At 43.5% G+C, this 25,127-nt stretch overlaps 2 protein-coding genes across 3 annotated transcripts; one reads left to right on the top strand and one right to left on the bottom strand.

Moving 5' to 3' along the window:
- Window positions 1-245: 245 nt before the first annotated feature.
- Window positions 246-5,024, bottom strand: SLC25A5 (solute carrier family 25 member 5). 2 transcript variants are annotated; one of them, XM_073599320.1, is made up of 4 exons: window positions 4,817-5,024; window positions 1,186-1,672; window positions 966-1,106; window positions 246-755 (listed from the first exon to the last, which is right to left on the bottom strand). In XM_073599320.1, exons 1-4 carry the CDS (start codon window positions 4,925-4,927, stop codon window positions 598-600), a joined length of 897 nt encoding a protein of 298 aa, XP_073455421.1. In that variant the 5' UTR covers window positions 4,928-5,024; the 3' UTR covers window positions 246-597. The 2 variants fall into 2 exon arrangements, with proteins under 2 accessions (XP_073455421.1, XP_073455420.1); XM_073599319.1 differs by lacking the exon at window positions 4,817-5,024 and adding an exon at window positions 4,113-4,292.
- LOC141108085 (uncharacterized) lies at window positions 4,287-23,446 on the top strand. Its single transcript, XM_073599318.1, has 3 exons — window positions 4,287-4,389; window positions 18,063-18,178; window positions 18,360-23,446. The coding sequence occupies exon 3, from the start codon at window positions 18,374-18,376 to the stop codon at window positions 20,813-20,815; it is 2,442 nt and encodes an 813-aa protein (XP_073455419.1). The 5' UTR covers window positions 4,287-4,389; window positions 18,063-18,178; window positions 18,360-18,373; the 3' UTR covers window positions 20,816-23,446.
- The last annotated feature ends 1,681 nt before the right edge of the window (window positions 23,447-25,127 follow it).

Genomic DNA, 25,127 nt, shown 5'->3' with positions numbered 1-25,127 from the left:
TCCACCCCCCACCTCTAAACTGCTCATGTTCATCTCAGTTCCCAACTGCTCTAAAATTTACCCCAGCTGTACAAGTTTGAAAAGTCAGCCAAGTCTTGATAACAAATGTAGGCAAGCATCATGCAGTGGGGGCATTTTATCACCATGGCTAACCACCCTTTTAAAAACACACCTGCAAAGAACAGAACTCAGTTTGCATGCTCTGCTATTCGCAGCCAAAAAATAAAAAAACCACACAAAACAGATAGATCCATATTTTTTATTTCCTCCAACCTAGGTTATTTAAAAACATGACTGAAATAAAAAATAAAGGAACGTTGAATTGAGTCCCATCAGGTAAGCCCACCTATCAGATGTGCACTACAAATGCAGGCCCCACTGATAGTAAGTGGGTATAAGGGAATGATTTATGTTAATGTGGAAAGCTGGTGAAATGGAATAAACTTGTTTCCCCAAATATCAACCAGTAAAATTACCAGTTACATTTTATAAATAAAAGGTGTGCTTGACAAAAACAAAAAAGAGAAAGTCCAGAACATTCAGGGTATGTTACATAATACAGCATGCCAGGTCACAGACATCTGAACAAGGATAAACTTAGATGACTTTCTTGAGCTCATCGTACAAGACCAAGACAAAAGCACCACCCATTCCTCTGAGCACGTTGGACCAGGCACCCTTGAAGAAAGCCCTGCCACCCTCATCTCTTGCTATCTTCTTCCAGCAGTCAATTGTGCCACTGTACATGATCTCAGCTGCAAAAGAAAAAAAAAAAATTTGTTTAATCCAACAGGCAACAACTTTGCAAGGTACCAGACTAGCTATGTTTACTGAGCTTGTAAACCATGCAAGTTCCTTGCACCAGTGATGCATTGCTCAGAATGTTAGTTGGTTACTACATTGCAGGTCTACTATTCCACAGGATGACCATTATAGATGCTTTTTAGAAGCGAGTCATAGCTTACCTCCTTTTCTTCCAGACTGCATCATCATACGACGACGGACTGTGTCAAATGGGTAAGAGGCAAAGCCCGCAACTGCTGTTACTGTCTGAGCAATCATCCAGCTGATAAATATGTGTGTGTTCTTGGGATCTGGAAGCATACCTGTAAAAATATATGGTTATGTTACAAGCTCACATTTTTATACACACTTAGCAAAACAGTAATTTACAAGTTCACCCACCTTTAGCTGTGTCATAGATTCCAAAATAAGCAGCTCTGTAAATGATGATTCCCTGGACAGACACATTAAAACCTTGGTAGAGACCTTTAAGCCCATCGGATTTGAAAATCTTAGCAAGGCAATCACCAAGACCGTTGAATTCTCTGCCAGCGCCAGACTTTCCAACATCAGCAGCTAGACGGGTTCGAGCAAAGTCAAGTGGGTACACAAAGCACAATGAAGTGGCTCCAGCAGCTCCACCAGATGCCAGGTTTCCAGCAAAGTAACGCCAGAACTGGGTCCTCTTGTCAACATTATCAAGGAAGATCTTCTTGTACTTGTCTTTGAAGGCAAAGTTGAGGGCCTGGGTTGGGAAATACCTGATCACATTGGCAAGGTTACCACGCCAAAAAGACAAGAAACCTTGTTCTTTGGGGATACGGACAACACAGTCTATGATTCCTTTGTATTGCTTGTCAGCTGTGATTTGTTTGCTTGCATGTTGGACCTGGAAAAGATAAGGACACAAGTCAGTGACATACTCGGACTATAAGAAAAGCTCACATCCTAGACATACCCAAGAACTTTAAAGGGAAAAAAGTGACTAGCACCCCCAAAACACCTTCCCTGCACACGTGCTGCAAAAACACTGCATTAGGTAGCCCATACAAATAAAAGGGCTGCCTTAAAGTGGTTGTAAAGACTGTTTTACTTTCACGCATTTAGGTAAAAAACCCTTCTGTATGCAGGAGCCTACAACCCCCCCCAAACAATACTTACCTGAGCCCTATCTGAATCCAGTAATGTGCACAAGAGCAGCATCTCTCCCCCACTGGCTGAGACAGCAACAGGAGCCACTGGCTCCAACTACTGTCAATCACAGCCAATGAGCCAATAGAGGGCAGGGCCAAGCCACACTTTAAATAGACAGAGCAGCGGCTGCTTGCTGTGGGGGCACTCGAGAAGAGGATTGCAGCTGCTCTGTGCAAAAATCACTGCTCAGAATAGATAAGTAGGGCACAAAAACTGCCTTTAATATCACTTTATCCCAATGTAATGACAGACCAGGCTGTGCAAAGTGATGTCACAAATTTAACCTTCCTAGTGCTCAATCCAGATGTGGTCTCCTTGGTGCTCCCCAGCTGCTAATCATTCTTCTCCATCAGGCCTGAGCATGCATTCTACAATCTCTATTCAATCTCAGGCCCAATACAAGCTCTGCATAGGATTGTATGGAGAATGCAATGTGAATTAGAATCTGACCAGCAGCTGTACAGCACTAGAATCTCCCGGGACAGTCAAGAATGAACAAGACTTGAATGGCTAAAGTTGCATTAAACTGCCTGCCATTTGAAGGACTTGTTTACACTTTCAGAGGACAGTAAACAAGGCATTGAACAAATGAAAAACTTCTATTGTGGGATTTTTGAGGCAATGAAAAAAAGTTTAGAAAAAATGCATTATACAAGCAATAGAAAAAGCTCCATGGAAAATCCAAACATGCGACATGACTTTTTTTAAAACATTGTATATTGAAAATAGTAAAAGGTGATACTTAAGGAATAAAGTATCACCTTATACTATTAAATTTTCAATGTTTTAAAAAAGTCATATGTCACGTGTTTCAAATTTCTATTGAGCTTTTTTCTGTTTGTATAAAATAAATTTTTTCTAAAAAAATTTTTCATTGCCTCAAAAATCACACAAGAGGTTTTTCATTTGTTCAGATTACAAGTGATGATGGCAATTTCATGCCAAATCGCATGAGTCTTCCTTTGGATTGTAAACAAGGCATTTAGCCATATTTTTACAATTCCGCTTAAGCCACAAACACAGCTGGAAAGGGTTGTACAAACGCTGCAGTACTCTGCAGCCACTTCAATTATCTTATATTCAGTGGGCAGGAATGGGACCCAATAAATCAGCGGGACTGATCTGTACAATGCATAAGGTTGAGGCCTTTCCAGGGGATAAAACAGGCAGTGAGGAAGATCTTACTTCACCACCGCCTCTGAAAAAAAAAACTCTGCAGAGGGGGCAGCCAATGCTGCTGCTGAGGAAACTTATATGGGTTGTAAACCCTCATGTATCCTATGCATTAAGGTGAAAACACCTGGCAGTCACCAGCCCCCTATTTCACTTACCTGAGCCCCTTCTGCCCCTCTCCACGGGGTCCCGGCTCTTGATTGGATAGATTTATAGTACAGCTATTGGCTCCCGCTGCTACCAATCTATCCAATGACCTGAGATATTTGGAGCTGCTGGAACAATCGGGTTCAGGTAAGAAAAAGGTCTCGGAGGCAGCTGAAGCAGGTTTTTCACCTTAATGCATTAAGTTGAAAAACAGACTTTACAACTCATTAAGGCTCTTGCCTGTCCAGGAATCCAGCATCCCAGGTGTTTTCCATCAGCTCTCGGGTGCTGCCATTGCTTGTAAGTGAAACCTGCAGTGAAGCCTTGCCAAATAAGTGGGGGAGGAGGCAGATGAGCTTCCCCTTCTGGGTGGAGCTCCACTTTAAGTTGGGTATACACATCACAATGTGGCTGGTTCAGCAACTCAGCCCCATTTCCATCCATGTGCAATCATGTCCTAACAAAGCTGGTCATTAGATCAGCTCCTGCTGGAAAACCAACATTCGATCAGCCGCTGCTGAAGCGTTGTATTAGGATTGGGTGGATTTCTGCATCCATATCACTTGTGTAAGGGGAGCGCTTTCATTAAACAAAAAAAAAAATATACCCAGCTTTAGCCCAGGCTCATGTGTGCTGCATTGTTAGGTACGCTCTCATTGCTCTCCATTTTCATGAAATCACAGAGTCCTGCTTGCCGCATCTTTGATGCCCTTAATGAAAACAGCGGATCTAATAGAGGTCAATGGGAGCAAACCTAAATTGTGCCCAAACTGCAGCACCCAGGTGAAGGCTGCCCTGTACCACCATCTGCCCACCATGGTTATATGTGGACCCCAATCCAGAACAATGAAGGCGGCCATCATCTGAGGAGTGTCGCACACTCCCGCCCCCCGGGGAAGAAAGGCGGCAGCGATGACACAATAGAGGCGGTGGAAGGACACGAGTTTCCGGGTCAGGGCCCCGCCCAGCGCCCCATTCATTGTACCGGCAGAGGACACGTGGTGCAAGGAGGGGGCGGAGCGGCGGGTAGAATCCCGGGAAATCATTAAACCACCGGCCGGCCATCGGGAAGGACCCGGGATCTCCGCACAGGTATCCGATCACATGCCGCCTACACACAAAGGTGTCAGGACCGGGCGGTACAATCACATGTATAATCCCATCCAATCCCCTATGGGGCCTGCGATCCGGATGGGGACAGGGCCGTCTCCTTGCTGCGACCTTGGCCGGGATGAGGTGGAATCGGCCGATATCACGCTTTACAATAAATTATAGAATTAGAGATAAGCATGTGACTCCCCACCCCCCCAATGTGGGGCGGTGATCGGGACAAGGACACTGCGGATTACCGGGGCCTGCACCGGATTACACTGCAATCAATGGCCTCCCGCATTACACCCCTCCCCCCCCCCCCCTCCTTCACCGGCTCAATGATCGAACCGGCAATAACTCTAGTAGTCAGGCCCGGCCGGTAAGAAATGAATGTCCCCCCCACTTCCCCCCCCCCGCATTTACTTACTTGAAGCAAAAGCTTGACTCGTTCAATGGGCGCTACAGCGGTCTTGGATATAGCAGCGGCCACACCGCCGGCCAAGAAGTCCTTGGCGAAGGAGATTGCTGCGTCGGTCATGATGGCGGCCGGTGTTCTAGGAGAGTGGCTCTTACTGCAGCACTGAGCTTCCGCGGGCTGGGAAGTATGCCGCTGAAATGGCCGGTTTTATAGTGTGCAGGCGGTGGGGAGGGCGGGGCGAACTCTCTGATTGGCCGGGCCGGGGGGATGGAATGTGAGACTTGGAGCGGAATTTCTCATTTTGTGTTGCGCGCGCATACCGAGGAGGTAAGAAGGGGGAGGGGAAGGGTGAGGAAGGTTAGCGGTGACGTGGGGGGAAGGAGGGAGGGAGTTGCTAGGCGACGGAAGTCCGGAGAATCTCCAACCGGCGCCCTTCATATACGGTGACTGTGTGGGGTCAGTGTGGTCCGGGTGGGCCCCCCTGTATAATACACCCCCTACCTTTACTGTAGAGGAGTGTGATATGATAGAGTCCTCTCTGACCTGTACACCTCCCTCCATAATATGTAGGCCTCATTCACATATCACCATTGTCTGCATGGAATCCTGCCTATCATCTATTCTCAACTCCGCTTCTCAAGTACCCCCAACAGGTCATGTTTTCAGGGGCTGGTAATTACTAAGGCAATGAACTCATCAAATCACCTGTGCAAAATCATAGTGAGCCAGAAAACATGCCCTGTTGGGGGTACTTGAGGACGGGAGTTGTAAAACATTCATATGAATTACTCCTGTTTGGAGGGGTACAATTCTTCCATGCAAAGGAAGGTCTACACACCTATGTGCGTGTGCATTTCAGGCATGTTTCCGTACATGCATGCGGCCCCCCCCATCTGCTGTCCGGGCCCCCATGTGTGCCCCTCTCCCCAATGTTGGCCTTCCCTCCTCTCCTGCCAGCAGCTGTTGCGGGCACACGGGATGTTTCAAGATGGAGAGTGGGGAAGGGGCCAGTGAATGTGTGATTTACTGGCCCCTTCCTTTCTTGAATGAACACAATGGGGTTGATTTACTAAAGGCCAATAGACTGTGCACCTTGGAAAGTGCAATTGCACTCTGCAAGTGCAGTTTCTCCAGAACTTAGTAAATGAGGTAAAGCTTCACTTTGCAAAGAATACCCAATCACATGCAAGGAGATTTAAAAAAACAGCATTTTTTGCTTGCACATGATTGGTTGATGAAAGTCAGCAGAGCTTCTGCTCATTTACTAAACTCTGGAGCAACTGCTCTTGCCATGTGCAACTACAATTTCCAAAGTGCACAGTCTTTTTGCCTTTAGTAAATCAACCCCAGTGAGTCATTGTACTAATCTCTACTGTGTCCATCCATCACTGAGGCATAATAAACAGTTTACCATGCTTCCATTTGTGAATGAGCAGGAAGCCGTGGAACGCTTCCTATTAACTCATCTGTGCAACTGGGGATTGGATGGGGCCCCATGATTCCTAACAGCGGCCCTGCGTACATGCATAAAATCTGTAAATCTGTATGGCGCTGGCACACCGGTATCCAATGTTTTTTCAGTCACATGAAGCTCTCATTGATGACCATACACAGAATGATGCCCATCTAAATGCAGTGTGTTTTCTGTCCATAAGAATGAGCCCACAGGTCTGATCTGCTATTTGAACAGAATTCTGAAGGTCCAGCCCATATTCTGCCATGGCAGTCCAAACTGTCCACCTTAGAAGTCAGTGGGCCAAGCTGTCCGCCGTAGAAGTCAGTGGGCCAAGCTGTCCACTGTTTGCCGTAGAAGTCAGTGGGCCAAGCTGTTTGCCGTAGAAGTCAGTGGGCCAAGCTGTCCACTGTAGAAGTTTGGTGGGCCAAGCTGTCCGCCATAGAAGCGAACGTGCATTTGCTAAGCAGATAAACCATTGACCTTTCTTGTGGTTCTTGCAGGCCCAACCACTGCCGCCAGGACCTTTTTCCTCCCGCTGAGCAGCAAAGCAAGGGCCAGTATGTACATACTTCTCATCACTTACAGTACTGGATGTGTAATGGGTGTGCTATAAGCACCTTCTATCAAGCAGCTCATTTACTTGACCAGCACTTAAAGTGTCACTAAGTCAAATTAAAAAAAATATATATATATATATCATGTTCTATACATTATTCGGATCACATCTTAGTGTCTGCTAATAGTAGTGTTGACCAGCACATACCCAAATAGAAAATAGCTCATTAGCGTTGGAGACCGCACTGGACTGACTCAAACAGTCACTAGTTGTGGGTGATGAAAAAGGGTGAGACAGTTGACTTTACTTCCAATGATTTATGCCCAACTTGGAAGTAGGGGATGGGTGGCCCTTTGTGGGGCCTATTCTGCTACCTCTGGGTATGGCCTTATGGTGGTATCCATTTGTTGACTTGGAAGAGTAGGTAGAAAGGAGCACCTGGGGTCCAGTAAATGCAAGATGGAAGTGACTTTGAAAGCGTTTATTAGAAATTGCAACAAGTATGACAGGCCAATGCGTTTCGGGGAACAAAGACTCCCTCTTCTTCAGGTTTTTTGCTGCATGTTTATACATGTGGAAGAATCTCAAACAGATGTGACTGTCGCTCAAATTTCAGAGTGTTGGCTGTGCTTGCTGAGGCAGCGTTGAGTCTTTTCCAGATAGAAAATGTAAAACTTAGATTATGAGGGTGGCTATGTTTGGTCTACAATGGGTCACACTGTGGGAATGTAGCCACTCTACTCTGCACACTCCCAAAATGGACTACAATAATATGTTCTGTAGCCACTTAAAGCAGTAATAAAGTCTGAAGAAAAAAACTTTCTCCTGCAAGTTAAGGATATTATGTGCTAGTATGCATCACACATTATGAAAGACTTACCTTAAAACGAAGCCCTCCAGTGGTGCGTCATCATTGCTGACAGGGCTTCCATCTTCACCTGGTCTTTTTACCAGGTTTGTGGACTATGGCCATTTGAATGGCTGAGCCAAGATGACGTCACTCTGATGCACGTGCACAGGAGCCACAATTGTGGCACAGCATACTTGGTATGCCATCCCTTCAGAGCGCAGTGCTGCACCAGTGACGTCATCAGCTGCAGAAATAGTGAACATTTCCTAAACGGTGCACGTTTATGAGATATTCCTTGTACCTACAGGTAAGCTTTATTATAGGCTTACCTGTAGGTACAAGTCACCAGGCAGTGTTGATGTAGCACCCTGATGTTTAGTCAAGGTTGCTAGTAAATTTACAGTATCTCACAAAAGTGAGTACATCCCCCACATTTTTGTAAATATTTTATTATATCTTTTCATGTGACAACACTGAAGAAATTACACTTTACTACAATGTAAAGTAGTGAGTGTACAGCTTGTATAACAGTGTAAATTTTCTATCCCCTCAAAATAACGCAACACACAGCCATTAATGACTAAACCACTGGCAACAAAAGTGAGTATACCCCTAAGTGAAAATGTCCAAATTGGGCCCTATTAGCCATTTTCCCTCCCCGGTGTCATGTGACTTGTTAGTGTTACAAGGTCTCAGGTGTGAATGGGAAGCAGGTGTGTTAAATTTGGTGTTATCGCTCTCACTTTCTCATACTGATCACTGGAAGTTCAACATGGCTCCTCATGGCAAAGAACTCTCTGAGGATCTGAAAAAAATAATTGTTGCTCTACATAAAGCTGGCCTAGGCTATAAGAAGATTGCCAAGACCCTCAAACTGAGCTGCAGTACGGTGGCCAAGACCATAGAACGGTTTAATAGGATAGTTTACACTCAGAACAGGCCTCGCCATGGTCGACCAAAGAAGATGAGTGCATGTGCTCAGTGTCACATCCAGAGGTTGTCTTCGGGAAATAGGCATATGAGTGCTGCCAGCATTGCTGCAGAGGTTGAAGGGGTGTAGGGTCAGCCTGTCAGTGATCAGACCATATGCCGTACACTTCATCAAATTGGTCTGCATGGCTGTCATCCCAGAAGGAAGCCTCTTCTAAAGATGATGCACAAGAAAGCCTGCAAATAGTTTGCTGAAGACAAGCCGACTAAGGACATGGATTACTGGAACCATGTCCTGTGGTCTGATGAGACCAAGATGAACTTAATTTGGTTCAGATGGTGTCAAGCGTGTGTGGTGGCAACTAGGTGAGAGTACAAAAACAAGTGCGTCTTGCCTACAGTCAAGCATGGTGATGGGAGTGTCATGGTCTGGGGCTGCATGAGTGCTGCTGGTACTGGGGAGATACAGTTAATTGAGGGAACCATGAATTCCAACATGTACTGTGACATACTGAAGAAGAGCATGACCCCCTCCCTTCGGAGACTGGGCTGCAGGGCAGTATTCCAACATGATAGTGACCCCAAACACACCTCCAAGACGACCACTGCCTTGCTAAAGTAGCTGAGGGTAAAGGTGATGAACTGGCCAAGCGTGTCTTCAGACCTAAACCCTATTGAGCATCTGTGGGGCATCCTAAAATGGAAGGTGGAGGAGCACAAGGTCTCTAACATCCCCCAGAGCCGTGATGTCATCATGGAGGAGTGGAAGAGGACTCCAGTGGCAACCTGTGAAGCTCTGGTGAACTCCATGCCCAAGAGAGTTAAGGCAGTGCTGGAAAATAATAGTGGCCACACAAAATATTGACACTTTGGGCCCATTTTGGACATTTTCACTTAGGGGTGTATTCACTTTTGTTGCCAGCGGTTTAGACATTAATGGCTGTGTGTTGAGTTATTTTGAGGGGACAGCAAATTTACACTGTTATTCAAGCTGTACACCCACTACTTTACATTTTAGAAAAGTGTCATTTCTTCAGTGTTGTAAAAATGAAAATATATAATACAATATTTACAAAAATGTGAGGGTTGTACTCACGTTTGTGAGATACTGTATTTGCTAAATGATAGTTGCCTTGGCCAAATGATAGGAGGTCAATTGGTTTTACCCTAATTCTGGAATTGCTGCACTTCTCTCTTCTGTCACTAGATGGCCGGGTATCTGATGGCATTAGATAAGACAAAGGCATTGCAAGGACAGATTAGGAATGAATGGGGTGTCTCGGCCAATGGGCAAGGATATTCTTGGGTCCCTTGGCCTGCTAGGAGAGCCTGTTTATTTGGGTGGAGTCAGGTGATTGGAGTTCTGTGCCACCTGGACGCTGTCTGGGTGGACGTGTGTCGTGTTGCCCCGCGCTGCTAGGCCAGAGACCTGAGGCCTATCCCGGGGACATCTGGCTGCTAGGCTGTCTGAGGGCCTATCCAGAAGCAAGAGAGCAGTGCAGGGTTGGGATTGCAGCTTGCAGTCCAACCAGAATTAACGCTTCTGCCGGCCGGGGAACTTGTCATGCTCGGAGGTAGAAGGGAAGCTTTTGCCACTAAGTGACTACCTTGTTACCGGGGGACCACTGTGAGTAGCTGAAGCAAGTACCAGAGCAGTATTCTTACCAACCGGGGACAGGGAAGAATTGGGAAACCTCAGCAGATGTAAGGCCAGGGACCCAGCCAGCAGAGGTGACGCTTGCAGAGCATTATTGTGTGCCAAGCCAGGAACCGAGCAGGCCAGTGGGGTGACGCTTGAGGAGTATCTGTGAGTGCCAAGCTAGGGACCCAGCAGGGACGCGGGAGTGACGCTTGAGGAAGATACTGAGTAGGAAGATTGGAAGAGCTCAAGGGATCCAGTGGCAGTGAATCAGCAAGTCTAAGTGATAGACCTTGGAGCTCAGCTGAGTGAAGCTCTACCATAGGAGATTGTAGAAGAAGTGAAGGAGTTCATTACAACCTTTGTTAGAAACTGTTTCAAGATTGTTGCCATAAGAGACAGCAGTCCTACTCATGCAGATGTGGTGTCTAGTTGGATGCCTTTCCCTGCGTGGCTGTATGCCTATAGAAGTCTTGGAGTCTACCAATTAACATTGCATTAACTTAAGGGTGTCCTGGCCCCAACCCTCCCTCCCACAGTTCTGTTTAAGAGACAATAAATCTCTTTTCATTCAAGAAGGCGCCCATTTATCCACCTTGCATTAAACCCACCATGCCTTGTAACCCACTCTACACAGAAGGATGTCGGCTGTCCTTAACTCTGGAGGTCACCATTAGGCCTCAGGGGCCCCGGGACTTGGCTACATTTACTACTGCTTAAGTGGCTACTTTGTGCTGCGCTAGGAAAGAATTAAAAAAATCCATATATGCAGCAACCTGTGCATAAGGCTGAGGCTAGGAATGTTTGTAAGTCAGGTAAATGAGGATCAATTCATCATCCATGAGTGAAGGACATATATTGTGTTATGTAATCAAACGTGATCGGTGCATGTCCCCCTCCTCTATAACTAGTTTACTATAGAGGCACTAATGATGACTAGTGATGCTCACAGTAAGGTTATGTTCACATCTAGGCATTGCTATTTTATAAGCATTTTTCCGGCATTTTTGGGGCATTTTTGCAGAGTTTTGCAGCGTTTTTGCACAGGTTTTTTCAAGGTTAAAATGTCATCAATGTAAAAGCAGTAAAACGCCTGTAATCTGCCAAAAAAGAAGCTCCTGTACTTTTTTGAGCAACAGGCATTTTGCTTTGGGCGTCAGAACGCTCAGATGTGAACAGGGGCCATTGAAATTAATGGAATTTGTTTTGTTGGGCGTTTTTAGAGCTGAGGCTTACAGCAGAAAAATGCCCAAAAACGCTTGGTGTGAACGGAGCTTAAGTGAATAATGAATAGTTTGTCACAATAGTGACACCGGAATGTTTTAGCTTAAGGTACACATCCTGGTAATAAAACTTTGTAAACCAGCTAGAGGACCAACATGCAGATTCCTAGTGGTGCCTGCACATACCTTTTAGATGTCCTCTGGTGTGCCTCAGGAGCTCTAAATCCTAGGGTGCTCTCATATACAAACACTCTCCTGAAGCTTGCTATTAACCCATAACTATGATGAGCATTTTACTGGCCAACAAAAAGACAGGGAGCCAGGTATGAACTACTTGCAAGTGTCAGCATTTGAATATAGCAGCACCCTGCAATTTTGAGCTCCCAAGATGTTGTAGGAGATATGTGTATCATAGAAAGAAGGTGGGGGAAAACACTGCGCTAACTAAAATAGAGAAATGAGCAGCTACATATCGTGTGACAAAAACAATACAGAAAATAGTGAAAAAATGTAGCGCATGGTGAACATACATAAATATCGTATGATACTATAAAACAATGAAGTCCATATAACAACAAGTCCTCCAACCAAATGTGATAAACTACATGCCATATATACTCGAGTATAAGTCGAGATTTTGAGCCCTTTTTCCCTGCCGTCTGCCTACATGATCAGTGTGTCATGCAGGCAGACGGCGCCCAGCGTGTGCTACATACCATTCGGCAGCCTCTAACTGTTCAAAAGCCGTGCCTCCTCCTCGTCTGTGATAGGCAGAAAACTCCATTTCCCAGCAGCCTATCATGGACATTCTCTCATCCTCGTCCATGGTATAAGGATGAGAGAATGTCCGTGATAGGCTGACCGCTGACTGCTGGGAAATGGAGTTTTCTGCCTATCACGGACGAGGAGGAAGCGCGGCTTTTGAACAGTGAATGGCCGCCGAATAGTAATAGCACACGCTGATCGGTGGATGCAGAGCAGCACATGGAGGCATGCACAGGACACCGGTAGTATGCACACATATACACATACTCAGGACACATACACAGGACACATACACAGGACACATGCACACATACACAGGACACATGCACACATGCACACATACACAGGACACATGCACATATACACAGGACACATGCACAGGACACAGGGAGGTATACAGCTGCAGATGGGCATTGTTGACCCTCTTTTTCCACTTACAGTAGCTGCTGCATTTCTCACCCTTGTCTTATACTCGGGTCAATACGTTTTTCCCATTTTTTTGTGGTAAATTAGGGCCTCGACTTATACTCGGGTATATACGGTATGAGACATAAAATCTGAATGTCAAAGGCAAAAACGATAAGTGATGTGATGTCCCACTGTGTGTGAACACGGATAGCCCAACTCCGAGTGATGGGTTTCCTAGTGTTGACAATGGATATGTCGATCCATACGTAAGAATGACATCAGATGAAAGCAGCATCAATAGATAAGTAGTGAGTGCATGCTCTTACCGGATCAGGTGGACTCCACTGTCAGCGACATGGAGTCTTGAAGGCAGTGTGCCACACTGGGCAGGTATGGGGAAATCCAGGCAGTTGAAACCACTGAGGCAAACTCCAGGGGTCATACAGATTGACCGTCACTCCTGGAACTCACGACTGAAGTTTTGAAGGTGAGATATACCCGGTGTGACAAGGGCGGGGCACTCGCTCCCATCAGGATAGTATGTGGAGAAAAAAAATTATGCTTCCACATAGTGCAGATAAAAGAGGTATTTTTATTTCTCACAGTACAAAATCACAGTAAAAACAAGGGCAACATGAAAAATGGTTTAACAGCCCGGCGCGTTTCGACCTAAGGGTCTTCTACTGGGGCATAAATAACCTCCTCCACGTTGCCTATATTTATAAATAAAATAACCAATACAAGACCAATCAGAAAGGAAAGAAAATTACTTCATCCCATTGGAAAAGAACAGTCATCTAACTGTCAGATAAACAATGCAGTCAGATAGACCAATGGTGTACAACAATAGAAAGACAAGCAGGCCATGCAGCCAACCAGCAGACTAACCGGATGATCCAGTCTCCGTGGCTGCAGGTCCGCGTGTCAAACAAAGGGAAGTGACGTCACGGCTGAAAGACCGCCAGATGCAGATCCCGGATCCCGTGACAAGTAAGGGAAGCCCCACGTGACCACAGGGGAGAAAGCGTGATCAAACGAGAGCAGTCACTGTGGCCGCGCAGATCCCAAATCACGTGACAGGTGAGGGAGGCTCCACGTGACCATAGGGGAGAAAAATCTGCCGATCCAACGGAAACAATCACCATGATCACGCAGCGCATCCTGTCACATGCCAATATTTCACAAACATGACACGAATGATGGGTCATTGAGGGAAACATGTATGTGTGACAATCAAAGTGATCCCCCAAGAAAGAAAAATCACAATAAATGAAAACATCAAAATAAAAAAGGAAAGAAAACCATTCCCTAATCTAGGGACACACGCCAGGTGGGGGAATAGTAAAAGTCCACCAACTGAAATTAGCCCTAGAATAAGGAATAAAATGTTAAGATTAGTAAGTCACAAGACATATAATATGCACAAAATCTGGGCTACAACGAGAAATGGGTAATAGCCCAAATAATTAATGTGTGTAACCGCATATCTCTAGTGAACCCCTATGTGTATCATAGATGTCACGGCTACCATTGCTTTCTTCATTTTAAAGTGGCAGGCACGGTTGCAGTTGTAGAGTTGACTTTCTTGCAATGTCTTCACTTCGTAACCAATCACTGATCTGGACCAAGCATGCTGTTGGTGAATTCTGATAAATTTGAACATACTTGTTCCAGGCCAGTGGCTTTACTAGGTTGTAAAGCCAAGATCAAGATTTTTAAAACCCTTTTTTCTTCTATAAAAATAAATGATTTGGAATTGAGGGCCCATTCAAATGTATGCACTGTGGCAACGCACTATGGCTTTGCAACTATGGCAGCACACCTGCTATATGTGTCCTAAAGTGCATTGAGGTGTCACACTCATTGTGAATGGCACCCTAACAAATTGCACAGGAAAGCACAACGCACTACAGCACACATACCATGTGTTGTGGTGTGCTGCGTTGCCAGTAAAGGTTATGTACAGTACGTTTGTGGTGGGTTGGCAGCCCATTCATAATGAATGGGTCACCATAATGCATTTATTGCACTGCAACACAATAACTAATTGTGAATAGACCCCTAAACTTACCATGGCCATGTAGCTACTTTGAGTCTTGCTTTTCCTTTAGGTGGCTCCCAATTCCTGGTTTAATGCTGAGCATCATTCAGCCTCTTCTGTGAGCCAAGACAGTCATGGACACACCTCCCCTAGCATACCTCCGAGCTTTTTGAGATGGGAATGAGGGACACCTATCAGCAAAAGCATGCAGGCATAGGACACACTCTATGCCACGCCCCCTTAAAGGAGAATTGTACAAAAAAAAAAAACAAGATTGATTAAACCCACAAGTGCTTTTTTACCACTATTATTCCTTTATATTGGCTTTTGGAATTTACAAATGCAGCAATTTAGAAATCAGATGAAAGGTTTAGTGCTGGAAAACACTTTTTGATAGATAAAAAGTGCATTTTAACCACTTCCTGCCCGGCCCATAGCAGATGATGGCCGGGCGGTGGTTTCGTTATCCTGACTGGGCATCATATGACGTCCAGCAGGATAACATGCCTCCGCGTGCGCGCAGGGGCACGCATCGCGACGATCGATGGAGTGATGTGTCAGTCTGGTGTGTCAATCAGTCACTCCGGCGGAGGCTCTTTACCACGTGATCAGCTGTGTCCAATCACGGCTGGTCACGATGTCAATAGGAAGAGCCGTTGATTGGCTTTTCCTCACTCGCGTCTGACAGACGCGAGTAGAGGAGAGCTGATCGGCGGCTCTCCTGACAGGGGGGGGTCTGCGCTGATTGTTTATCAGCGCAGCCCCCTCTCAGATGACCACACTGGACCACCAGGGATCGCCACTAGGACCACCAGGGAAGGGGGCAACATGTGGATGGCCAGGTATGTACCCCATGGCCATCCACATGTGCCCAATGTGCCTAGTCAGTGCCTAATCTGTGCTAATCAGTGCCCACAAATGGACACTGATTGGCACCATTATATTGCAGTGATGCCCAGCAATGCCACCCTTAGGGGCATCAGTGCCACCAATCAGTGTCATCATTGTCACCCATCAGTGTCCATCGGTGCCACCTGTCAGTGCCCATCCATGCCCATCAGTGCCCATCCCTGCCACTCATCAGTGCCACCCATAAGTACCCATCAATGCCACCTATGAGTGCCCATCAGTACCGCCTATGAGTGCCCATCAGTGCCGCATACCAGTGACACCTATCAGTGCCTATCAGTGCCCATCATCAGTGTCCATCAGTGCCATCTCATTGGTGCCACCTCATTGGTTCCCGTCAGTGTAGCCATATCAGTGCCCGTCACTGAGGAAGAAAACGTACTTATTTACAAAAATTTTTAACAGAAACAAAGAAAAACTTAGTTTTTTTTTCAAAATTTTCGGTCTTTTTTTATTTGTTGCGCAAAAAAAAACCACAGAGGTGATCAAATACCACCAAAAGAAAGCTCTATTTGTGGGAACAAAATGATAAAAAAAATAGTTTGATTACAGTGTAGCATGACCGTGCAATTGCCATTCAGATTGCGACAGCGCTGAAAGCTGAAAATTGGCCTGGGCGGGAAGGTGTCTAAGTGCCTGGTATTGAAGTGGTTAAAAACATCTATATAGATCAGACCAAAATGAGGGACAAATGAGGAGGAATGAGGGACATTGCTCCAAATTAGGGACAGTCCCTCGAAATCAGGGACAGTTGGGAGCTATGCCTCTAGTCCTCCAGACCACAGATGTAATCATTTTACCAGGGTTCACTGTGGCTTTTCCTGCTTATGGTAAAGATATGAAAAAATACCCTACCCCCCACCAAACATGATCACCCAAACACTTCTGAGTGACACTGAGCCGGTTAAAAGTGCAGGCTCAGCCTCAGTGACTAGAGTTTTCCACCGAGTGCTGTGCCTGTCACACAGGCAGGCACAGTGGTCAGCAGTGCTGTGACACGGAACCTTCACATTTACCATGATCTACATACTGAAGAGGCTTGGCTGCAGTGCCTGCCTGTGTGACAGGTGCAGCAACAGGGCAGGGAGTTCAGTAATGCTCAGCTTGTGGTTTACCAGCTTCAGCATTACTGAGCTGGACTGAAGTTAGAGTGTCCACTATGAATACTTCGGTCTCTGTGCCTCCCACACCCTGCCTCCATAAGTACTGCCTGGGGAAGTCACCTCAGTTCACCTCATTGGTGGCACAGACCTACTTGGAGCCAAAGATGAGTAAGTGATCTTTTTGTGAGAAGGGAAGTTGTCAGTTAGTGGTCTGTCTGTGTGCCTTAATAATCCAGTGTGTGTTGAAGTCTGTGTGCTGTGACTGAGTATGCTGCCTACGTGTGGTCTGTGTTTGCTTTCTCACCATGTCCGTTGTCTAAGGCCTCATATTATAAAGAACCTTATGGCAATACAATGTATATGTATGTTGTATTGCCAAAAAATCGTGGAGAACCCGTATTTTTTCCATTTGCTGAGGGGCATTGATAGACCATTGTAAGCTAAATGGGCTTATTAGTGTGATGCACCTCAATGCACCAAAGCGTTTGTGTGGCATTGCACTGTGTTGTGTTGTAAATGGGCGCCAAGATTGTGTTTGTGTGTAAACCAACAGCAAACATAGTTTACAAGCTGCCTTTAGCACTTTGATGCTTAACCTGTGTCTGGAGGGATGTATGCATTTGGTATTCATTACAAAGTAATTTCTAATAATTACGACAGTCATTTTTTCAGCAGTCCTATTTAACATATCCATTGCATCTGTAGCATGTTTGCAGTCTTTGACCACGTATGTCTGCAGTCTCTGACAACCTACTGTAGCATTACATCTACCAAATATTATCTGTGCCCCTTGGTAATGTCAGGGGCAATAGCAGAGGTCACCAATATCTAGCAAGTTGGAAACCACTGTTCTAGAACATATGGCCGAAAAGTGAACAAGTATAGATGCAAATTCTTTCTTGTATTAAATAAAACAAGAGAAGGACTCCTATTAGCACTACTATGACAAGGGTTCAAAGTACCAAGTTTGATTTCTATTAATGAGTGTGTTCTGCTTTCCTAATAAGAATCTCTCACCTGATGTCCTTCTTTGTTGTCACTGTCTGTTACATAGACACTAAGTTGGATGACAAACCCCCTAATTGGTATGGCAATTGACAGTAAAACCTTCAATTGTTTTCTGTAGGAAGTCAATATTATATTTGTCAAGATATTTGGCTCAATGTTATTTTTGTTGGGAACACCTTTGTAAAATAATGCATTAACCTGTTACTATGCTTCATAGAAAACATGAATACAGAGACTTAATGGTGATAAACTGTAATGTGATTCCACAAATAATGCTTATTATGTGATACTACAACGGCAAGCAAATCATGGTTTAACCTTTCTTAGCCTTTGTAACCATCCATTCTCATTTGTCTGTCTTTTGCAGCTTTCACTCAAAATATCACATGTGTATTACCCAAGTGTATTGCTGACATTGAGAATAACCCTTGCCATCAGTGAGGATAACCCTAGCATTTAGTGAGGATCATCCTTTATGAACAGGTAATAATTCATCCCATTCCATGTTCAAGATTGTCACTTTTTTATGCCTGGTCTGTTTGGCCCTTTAAACAAATTAGTGAGGCTTTTTAAAAAAAAAAATTTCTTATTGTTTGTTGCCAATCTAGTCAAATAGGGAATAAAACGAGAAGAAATTAACATTTTTTGGTAATTTTTCTTGTAGGATCCAACACTAACATGCCATCCTGCTTTGTACGGGGATGCCAGTCTGGCAGCAAGAAAAAAGAGCAGGAACATACACTGCATTCATTTCCTCGAGACCAGGAAATGATCAGTCGTTGGCTATTTCGTATAGGTCATGAAGGAGATTCAGTGTATAGTCTTTCTGGAGTGATTTTGGCTAACAGAACCGGAGCTTATAGAATATGCTCTAAACATTTCACTCGCGATTCATATGAGCTGAGAGGATCAAGCTATTTTTTGAAAAAGGATGCCCTTCCCTCTCTGTTTTTGGATGCAGAAAGTGAATCAGAGCACACTTATGCAAAGAAAAGAAGACTAGAGGAGGATAGCCCAGAAATCGCCTCTACTTCCCAAACAACACCACCTTCTGCAGCTGCAGTGGCCAATGCTGTTTCAATACCCTCTGAACAGTTACAAGAACCTTGTACAGGGCCTGATCTATTTCTTCCATTAAGCTATGAGTATGTAAACTGCATTGAACTAATTGGGGTGCAAGCAGTAGAAGAAATCAAAACCTGGTCCACACCTGATGTGGACAGTTCAGCCTCATTTCCCCGCAAAAATGAAAAAGCAGAAAAACCACATAAAGCAAAATTAACTCGCAGCATACATACTTCCACTGAATATTTCCCTGGACAAACTCACAAGCACACACAGTTTGATAAAAGAATGGGCATGAAAGATAAAAATCTTCAAGTCGTCAGGAGACCCCCACATCGGTCCATTGGCATTCAATGCAATCTTGTAAGCTTACCTAGGTTATCAGAAGGCCCATCTTTTCACCAGCCTAACAACATTGATATGAATGAAACTGAAACAAGTTCTATGGGGCAGTTTTTTTTAAATCCTATTAAAAAAAGAGATTTTCCAGTTCCCTCTGACTATGAGCAGGAAGAAACTGAAAAGTCACAATCTGAATCTGATGAGATGTGTAGTCCAAAAAGAATTGTCGTTGATGAGAGCTACCAGCCAACTGCCAGAGAAGAGGAACAGGTCTTTCATGACATGCAGGGAAACAAGGAACTGTACATTGATCCTGATGATCTGGACAGCTCCTTCATTCTTTTAGCAAATGAATCTCTTCCCACCAATTTTTTAACTGAAAGGAAGCTGATTGTCTTTGAATCATGTTTAGACAAACTATTGAAGTGCTGCAGATGTCAAGCTGATCGATTCTGCCAGGGTAATATAACCGATATAATAAAATACCGCGTTGGATCAGCCATGTCTGTTACTGCCTATTGCTCTAACAGGCATCATTTTCAGCTGTGGCGGAGTCAGCCCATGATTGGACGCAAACCTGTTGGCAATCTGCTAATATCCGCAGGAATAGTTTGTAGTGGATCTAATTTTGTAAACTTTGAAAGATTTTTCAGTTTACTAAATATTTTTGGAATAAGCAAGTCAAGTCATTACAAAAATCAAGACTTATTTGTTTTCCCTACAATTAACCACCACTGGCAGCTAAATCAGAGGGATACCTTGGCTTCCTTAGGTCAGCAACCAGTAGCCATTGTTGGTGATGGACAGTTTGATTTACCTTGTCATTCTGTAAATTATTGCATGTACAGTATTATGGATGTCAACTCAAAAAAAATAATCGATTTCCAGATAGAACAAGTCGAGCCCAGTAGTAGTGCTGTTGCATTAGAGCACAAGGCTTTTAAGATTGCGCTTGATCGATTACTTAATGAAGGCATCAGTATCCAAATAGTATTTACAGATCGACACACATCAATCAGGAGATTATTGCAGGACCACTACAGTTTCCTCATACACCAATTTGACATATGGCATGTGGCCAAATCGATCGGGAATAAAATTGCTGCAGCAAGTCGGAAGGCTAGGTGTGCTCAATTGTCAAAATGGGTTACAGCAACTAAAAAGCACTTGCGGTGGGCAGCAAGTGCATGTGGACATAACCCTGCTTTGCTTGTGGAGCAGTGGTCCTCCATTGTTTATCACATTGCAAACCAACACTGTTGGCAAATGGGTGATTTATACAAGGAATGTCACCATGCAGGGATCATGGAGGAGGAAGACCGAGGGACAGATTGGCTAAAAGTAGGATCAACAGCACATGGAGTTTTCAAAGACATTGTTTTGAACAAAAAGCTAATTAAAGATCTTAAGCAACTTTCCTTTTGCCACACTGGTGAAATAGAGGTGTTCCACAACACCACAATGAAGTACCGGTCAAAACACAAACATTACTGCATGGGTGGGATGGTGGCACGCACTCAGCTAGCCGCACTTGACCACAATCACAATATTAACCGAGTCCAGGCAAAGGTCAAAGCAAAAGATGGCACACCACATCACCGTACCAGTCAGGAAACAAAATCTTGGATGGCAGAGAAACTTGATAAGCCCTCTAGTCAGGGTTTTTTGAAAACCATACTCTTGGATGTCTTGGCATTGGCTGCAAGAAACTGATCTGATCTAAATCTTAATATGTAGAAGTTCCAGGAGGACCTAACCACTTATCCACGAGGAGGGATATTGGGACTACTTGCTTCTTAATATTGAAGCCTAGTAATTACATGCACCTACAATATGCCCACCTTTTTGTAGGCAATTTGTCAAGTTTCTCTTTACCATATTTTGCTTTCCTTTTTTTTCCTTGCATTTGTGAATACTGCTTTCCTTACCATATATTCCCACTGTTCCTTAACTCAGGAAAGACTTAGAAATATGTGAACCTTTTGCAGTTTCATTATTGATAACTGTTCTTAACTGTGAAACATGTTTGAACTAATGTTGGATAAGTGGTTATGTTACCTGACCCATGTACTGTACATCATCGTTCTTGTGTTACTACCTTTTATATTCCTAAGTACAATATAATATAGCAATGCAACATTATGTGTTTCTAAAGCTCAACTCCAGGCAGATTTAAAAGAGGAACATTAATGTGCTCTGCAATCATTACTACTCTGATAAATTAGTTTGATTTGGTATCAGCCCCATCCAGTCCACTGTATAGCCTGTTCAGAAGATCTTAAAGAAGGGGAGGGAGAAGGAACACAAGTCAAGTCAATCAGGTGTGCTGTTGTTCAATACACATGCTCATCATTGTACTGCTTCTCTCTAGTAATAGGTGGGGGTTTGGTGGAGACCTGTAAGTTAAAGTGGAACTTTCATTCACCCAATCAACATTGATTATTTTTAAAGCTCATGCTGCTAGCATTAGTAAATAGATAGGAAAGTATATCATATTTACTAGTTTTCATTTTTTTCACATTTTTTCAGTTATTTCCCCGGTTTCTTGCTTAGGTAAATGATGTCATACATCCCAGGAGTCTTCAGGAGGGGAGGAGAGGAGGAATGGTTTTCTCAGCAAAGCACACTCTCCTGCACGCATGCTTGAGCTAAGGGCAGATGTATCCCAGGAAGTAAATTCTACATGAATCATTTGCCCTTACTCAAGATGGCCAGAAATGCTAGGGGATGTTTATCAAAGTAATTTCTCAACAAAATCAAGCATGGAGACAGGGATGAATGGGAATTTGCTTGCAATATTAAACATGAATTACATAGTGTTTTAGGTTTGTGGTGCTCAGGTGCAGATCCCCTTCCCTGCTACAAAGGTCTGTGCTGTGTAAATCTCAGGACTAGAAAGACAGAGATACAAATCCTTGGCAAGTAAAACAGCTCTCGTATGTGTATTTAGCTGTTTGCTTGGAGTTCAGCTTTAATGGCTCGTCCACACCATGCCTGATGATCTGCGTTGATCAACAATTATTTTCTATGTGCCCTATTTCCATAATTCTGCATGTGATACAAATTTAGTGCAACACTTGTAAACACATGCTTATATTTAAATGAATTATCATTTTGGGGTTTATTTACTAAAGCTAGAGAGGGCAAAATTAGTCACAATTCTGCATAGAAACCAATCAGCTTCCAGGTTTTATTGCTAAAGCTTAATTGAACAAGCTGATTGGTTTCTATGCGGAAATGTGACTAATTTTGCCCTCTTTAGCTTTGTGACATTTTAATAAGGAAACAGCGTGACGCTTTGTAACAGTGCATCACACTGCCTCTTAACAATGCACACAAGTGCACATGCATTATACAGAGCATATAATAAGATTGTATATTTTCTTTATTACAAAAGATCTTCATTAAATCTCCTTTTTTTTTTTTAGCACATTACTAAAACATTTTTATAAAAGGTTTCTTGTCTTGCAATGTAAAATATGTATATTAATTTATCTCTCAAACAATACTGAGTATTTTTTGTATTTTAATATTAAAAAACAACAGTTTCCCTTTCTGGCAAAACAATGCTCATGTACAATGTTTCCAAAATCAGAGATTCAAACTACATTATGTATTAACTAAAGCCACTTGTAAAAAAAAAAAAAAAACACAGCAGCATACATATACCCAAAGCCAGATATTGAATGAAAATTATAAACTGAATAGTGCTGCAGGAACTGAATAGTTCCTTTAAAGAGCCCAAAACAAATAATATACAATGTGAATTATATAACGATCAGTACAAACATTTCATAAAATAAAGTTACAGCAAAGAGTCCATAATAAATGTGCAATTTAACACTAAAGGAAAATGTGATAGTGTAAAGTTCATATTAAACATCCATAAATATTTATTAGAACAGAGATGTTTGCTTTCTGGGTATAGCAAGCCAAGTGTAGGAAACCACTGATGTCAATTTCTTCCACCACTTTAGGTAACACTCCTCTTACTAGGTATTAACCACTCAAGGGCCAGGCCATATTTCTCAAACTTGTGGTTTACAAATCTAAAATCAGTTTTTTTTGCTAGAAAATTACTTAGAACCCCCAAACATTATATGTTTTTTTCAGACACCCTAGAGAATAAAATGGCAGTCGTTGCAATACTTTATGTCACACTGTATTTGCGCAGCGGTCTTACAAGCGCAATTTTTTTTGAATAAAAAAATAAGAAAACAGTAAAGTTAGCCCAATTTTGTTCTATATTTTGAAAGATAATGTTACGCCGAGTAAATTGATATCCAACATATCATGCTTTAAAATTGCGCCCGCTCGTGGAATGGCGCCAAACTTTGACCCTTAAAAATCTCCATAGGCGACGGTTAAAAATTTCTACAGGTTACCAGTTTGGAGTCACAGTGGGGGGGCTCCTCTCCCGCGCCCCGTAAAAGTGATCTTGCAGCGAATCCGCCGCAGAGACCACATTTATCTGAAAGTGAACCACGCGCCGTTTAAAAAGATATCTGCTGTCATAACCCCAGTATTTAACGTCAAGCAGCCGATGTATAACAACGGCGGGTGGTCCATAAGTGGTTAAAGTGGATGTAAACCCGATTCATGAAATTTGAGCTGGGCACATATATCTGCAGTGTTTTCTTTTCTCTCTTCAAAGCGCTATGTCCCGTAGCTGTCTCTGGCTCCGTTCTCCTGTTTTCAGCCTGATAACTCCAAACAAGTTCTCCATCTCACATGATAAAAGCAGCCAGAGTTTTATGTTGGGGAGGATGTTATAAATAGATTAACAGAGCCCTGAACTATTCAATGAACAGATCTGAAAGACTCTACCTATGAGGAGAGGGGGTGTGTGCCTTTCCTCCAATCAGCTGTCTTGGCTGTATGCCCAGGCTACACTGCAGTGCTGAACAGGAAGAGAAAATCTCCCAACAGGATCTGAACTTTCTAAACAGTATATGAAGCTGAAGACTGCAGATATACATGTAAAATATGTAGGGAGATTTGTTTCATCCCTGTGTATCATCTGAGGCTGTTCACTTCACTAGGTATATGTGAGGGTTTACATCCACTTTAAGACCTCTAAGGGCTTGTTCACACATGTGTTGATTATGAAGAATGAAGCAATGCTCATTAACGCTCCTATGGCATTTAGGATGTGTTTATGATGGGTTTTCATTATGTTTATGAAGCGATGAAAACGCTTCAAGAACACTTGATAAATGGCCATGGAAGCATTGCTTTTCTATTGGGAAGTGCTTAAAGGGGAAGTGATGTAGAGGAAATGACCTAATTTGATATGTTAATTTAGGATATTTTACAATAATTATATAAAATGGAAAACAGCTGCCTTGTAATCACTATTTCTTTCCTGCTCCCTGGAGGGCATTTTTTCCCAGTCTAAGGCAGCCCAATGACAGTGCGAATTTCTTTCCTGCAATTCTGCATCAGATCTTCAGTTATTAGCCTCACAGCATCCAATCATAAATGGCACTATTGAAGGAAAGAAAAGCTCCACATGTAATACTGCAACAAATCATGAATTAAATAACCGCATATTCTCACAAAGAGAAACCATGAACAGACATCAATGAATATGTTCCAGTCCCCTGATGATGTAAAAATGTATCAGTGGAGCTATCGATGTGACATCATCGTGCAAACCAGACGAGCAGAACAATTTTATTCATTGATGTCTGTTCACTGTTTCTCTTTGTGAGTATATACAGTTATGCCATAAAACTATTTCTTAATCATACATCACATTACACAAGATATTGGTCTTGGACACTGGCAAAGCTGGGTGTGGGGTAAAAGATCTGGAAACAGCTAGGTCCATACCATCCATACTTGGCTGACAGGGAGGACTGCAAGCTGTTGCGGTAAATCAGGGCTTTAGCCCTATCTGGGAGCTTAATGTGTTGCAGCCCTTGCCCCTTAAGAGATCCTAACAGAGCCCCTGTAGCGACAGCAGTCTGCTCATCCCTTTTTTTAAAGACTTTGTGTATTACGATTTATGTGCAAGATAATA

Source organism: Aquarana catesbeiana, linkage group LG09, assembly GCF_042186555.1.
Source record: "Aquarana catesbeiana isolate 2022-GZ linkage group LG09, ASM4218655v1, whole genome shotgun sequence".
Lineage (NCBI taxonomy): Eukaryota > Metazoa > Chordata > Amphibia > Anura > Ranidae > Aquarana > Aquarana catesbeiana.
The sequence above is the reverse complement of the archived record's forward strand: the minus strand, read 5'-3'. Positions and strand labels throughout refer to the sequence as shown.

Bases quoted from the DNA above. Each gene is read 5' to 3' on its own strand.
- SLC25A5 (XM_073599319.1), bottom strand. From the start codon at position 4,277: ATGAATGGGGCGCTGGGCGGGGCCCTGACCCGGAAACTCGTGTCCTTC. The intron at 1,673-4,112 runs GTGGGCAGATGG...TATCTTTTCCAG, and splicing joins GGGGTCCACATATAACCATG to GTCCAACATGCAAGCAAACA. The intron at 1,107-1,185 runs GTGGGTGAACTT...ATATTTTTACAG, and splicing joins AATCTATGACACAGCTAAAG to GTATGCTTCCAGATCCCAAG.
- LOC141108085 (XM_073599318.1), top strand. From the start codon at position 18,374: ATGCCATCCTGCTTTGTACGGGGATGCCAGTCTGGCAGCAAGAAAAAA.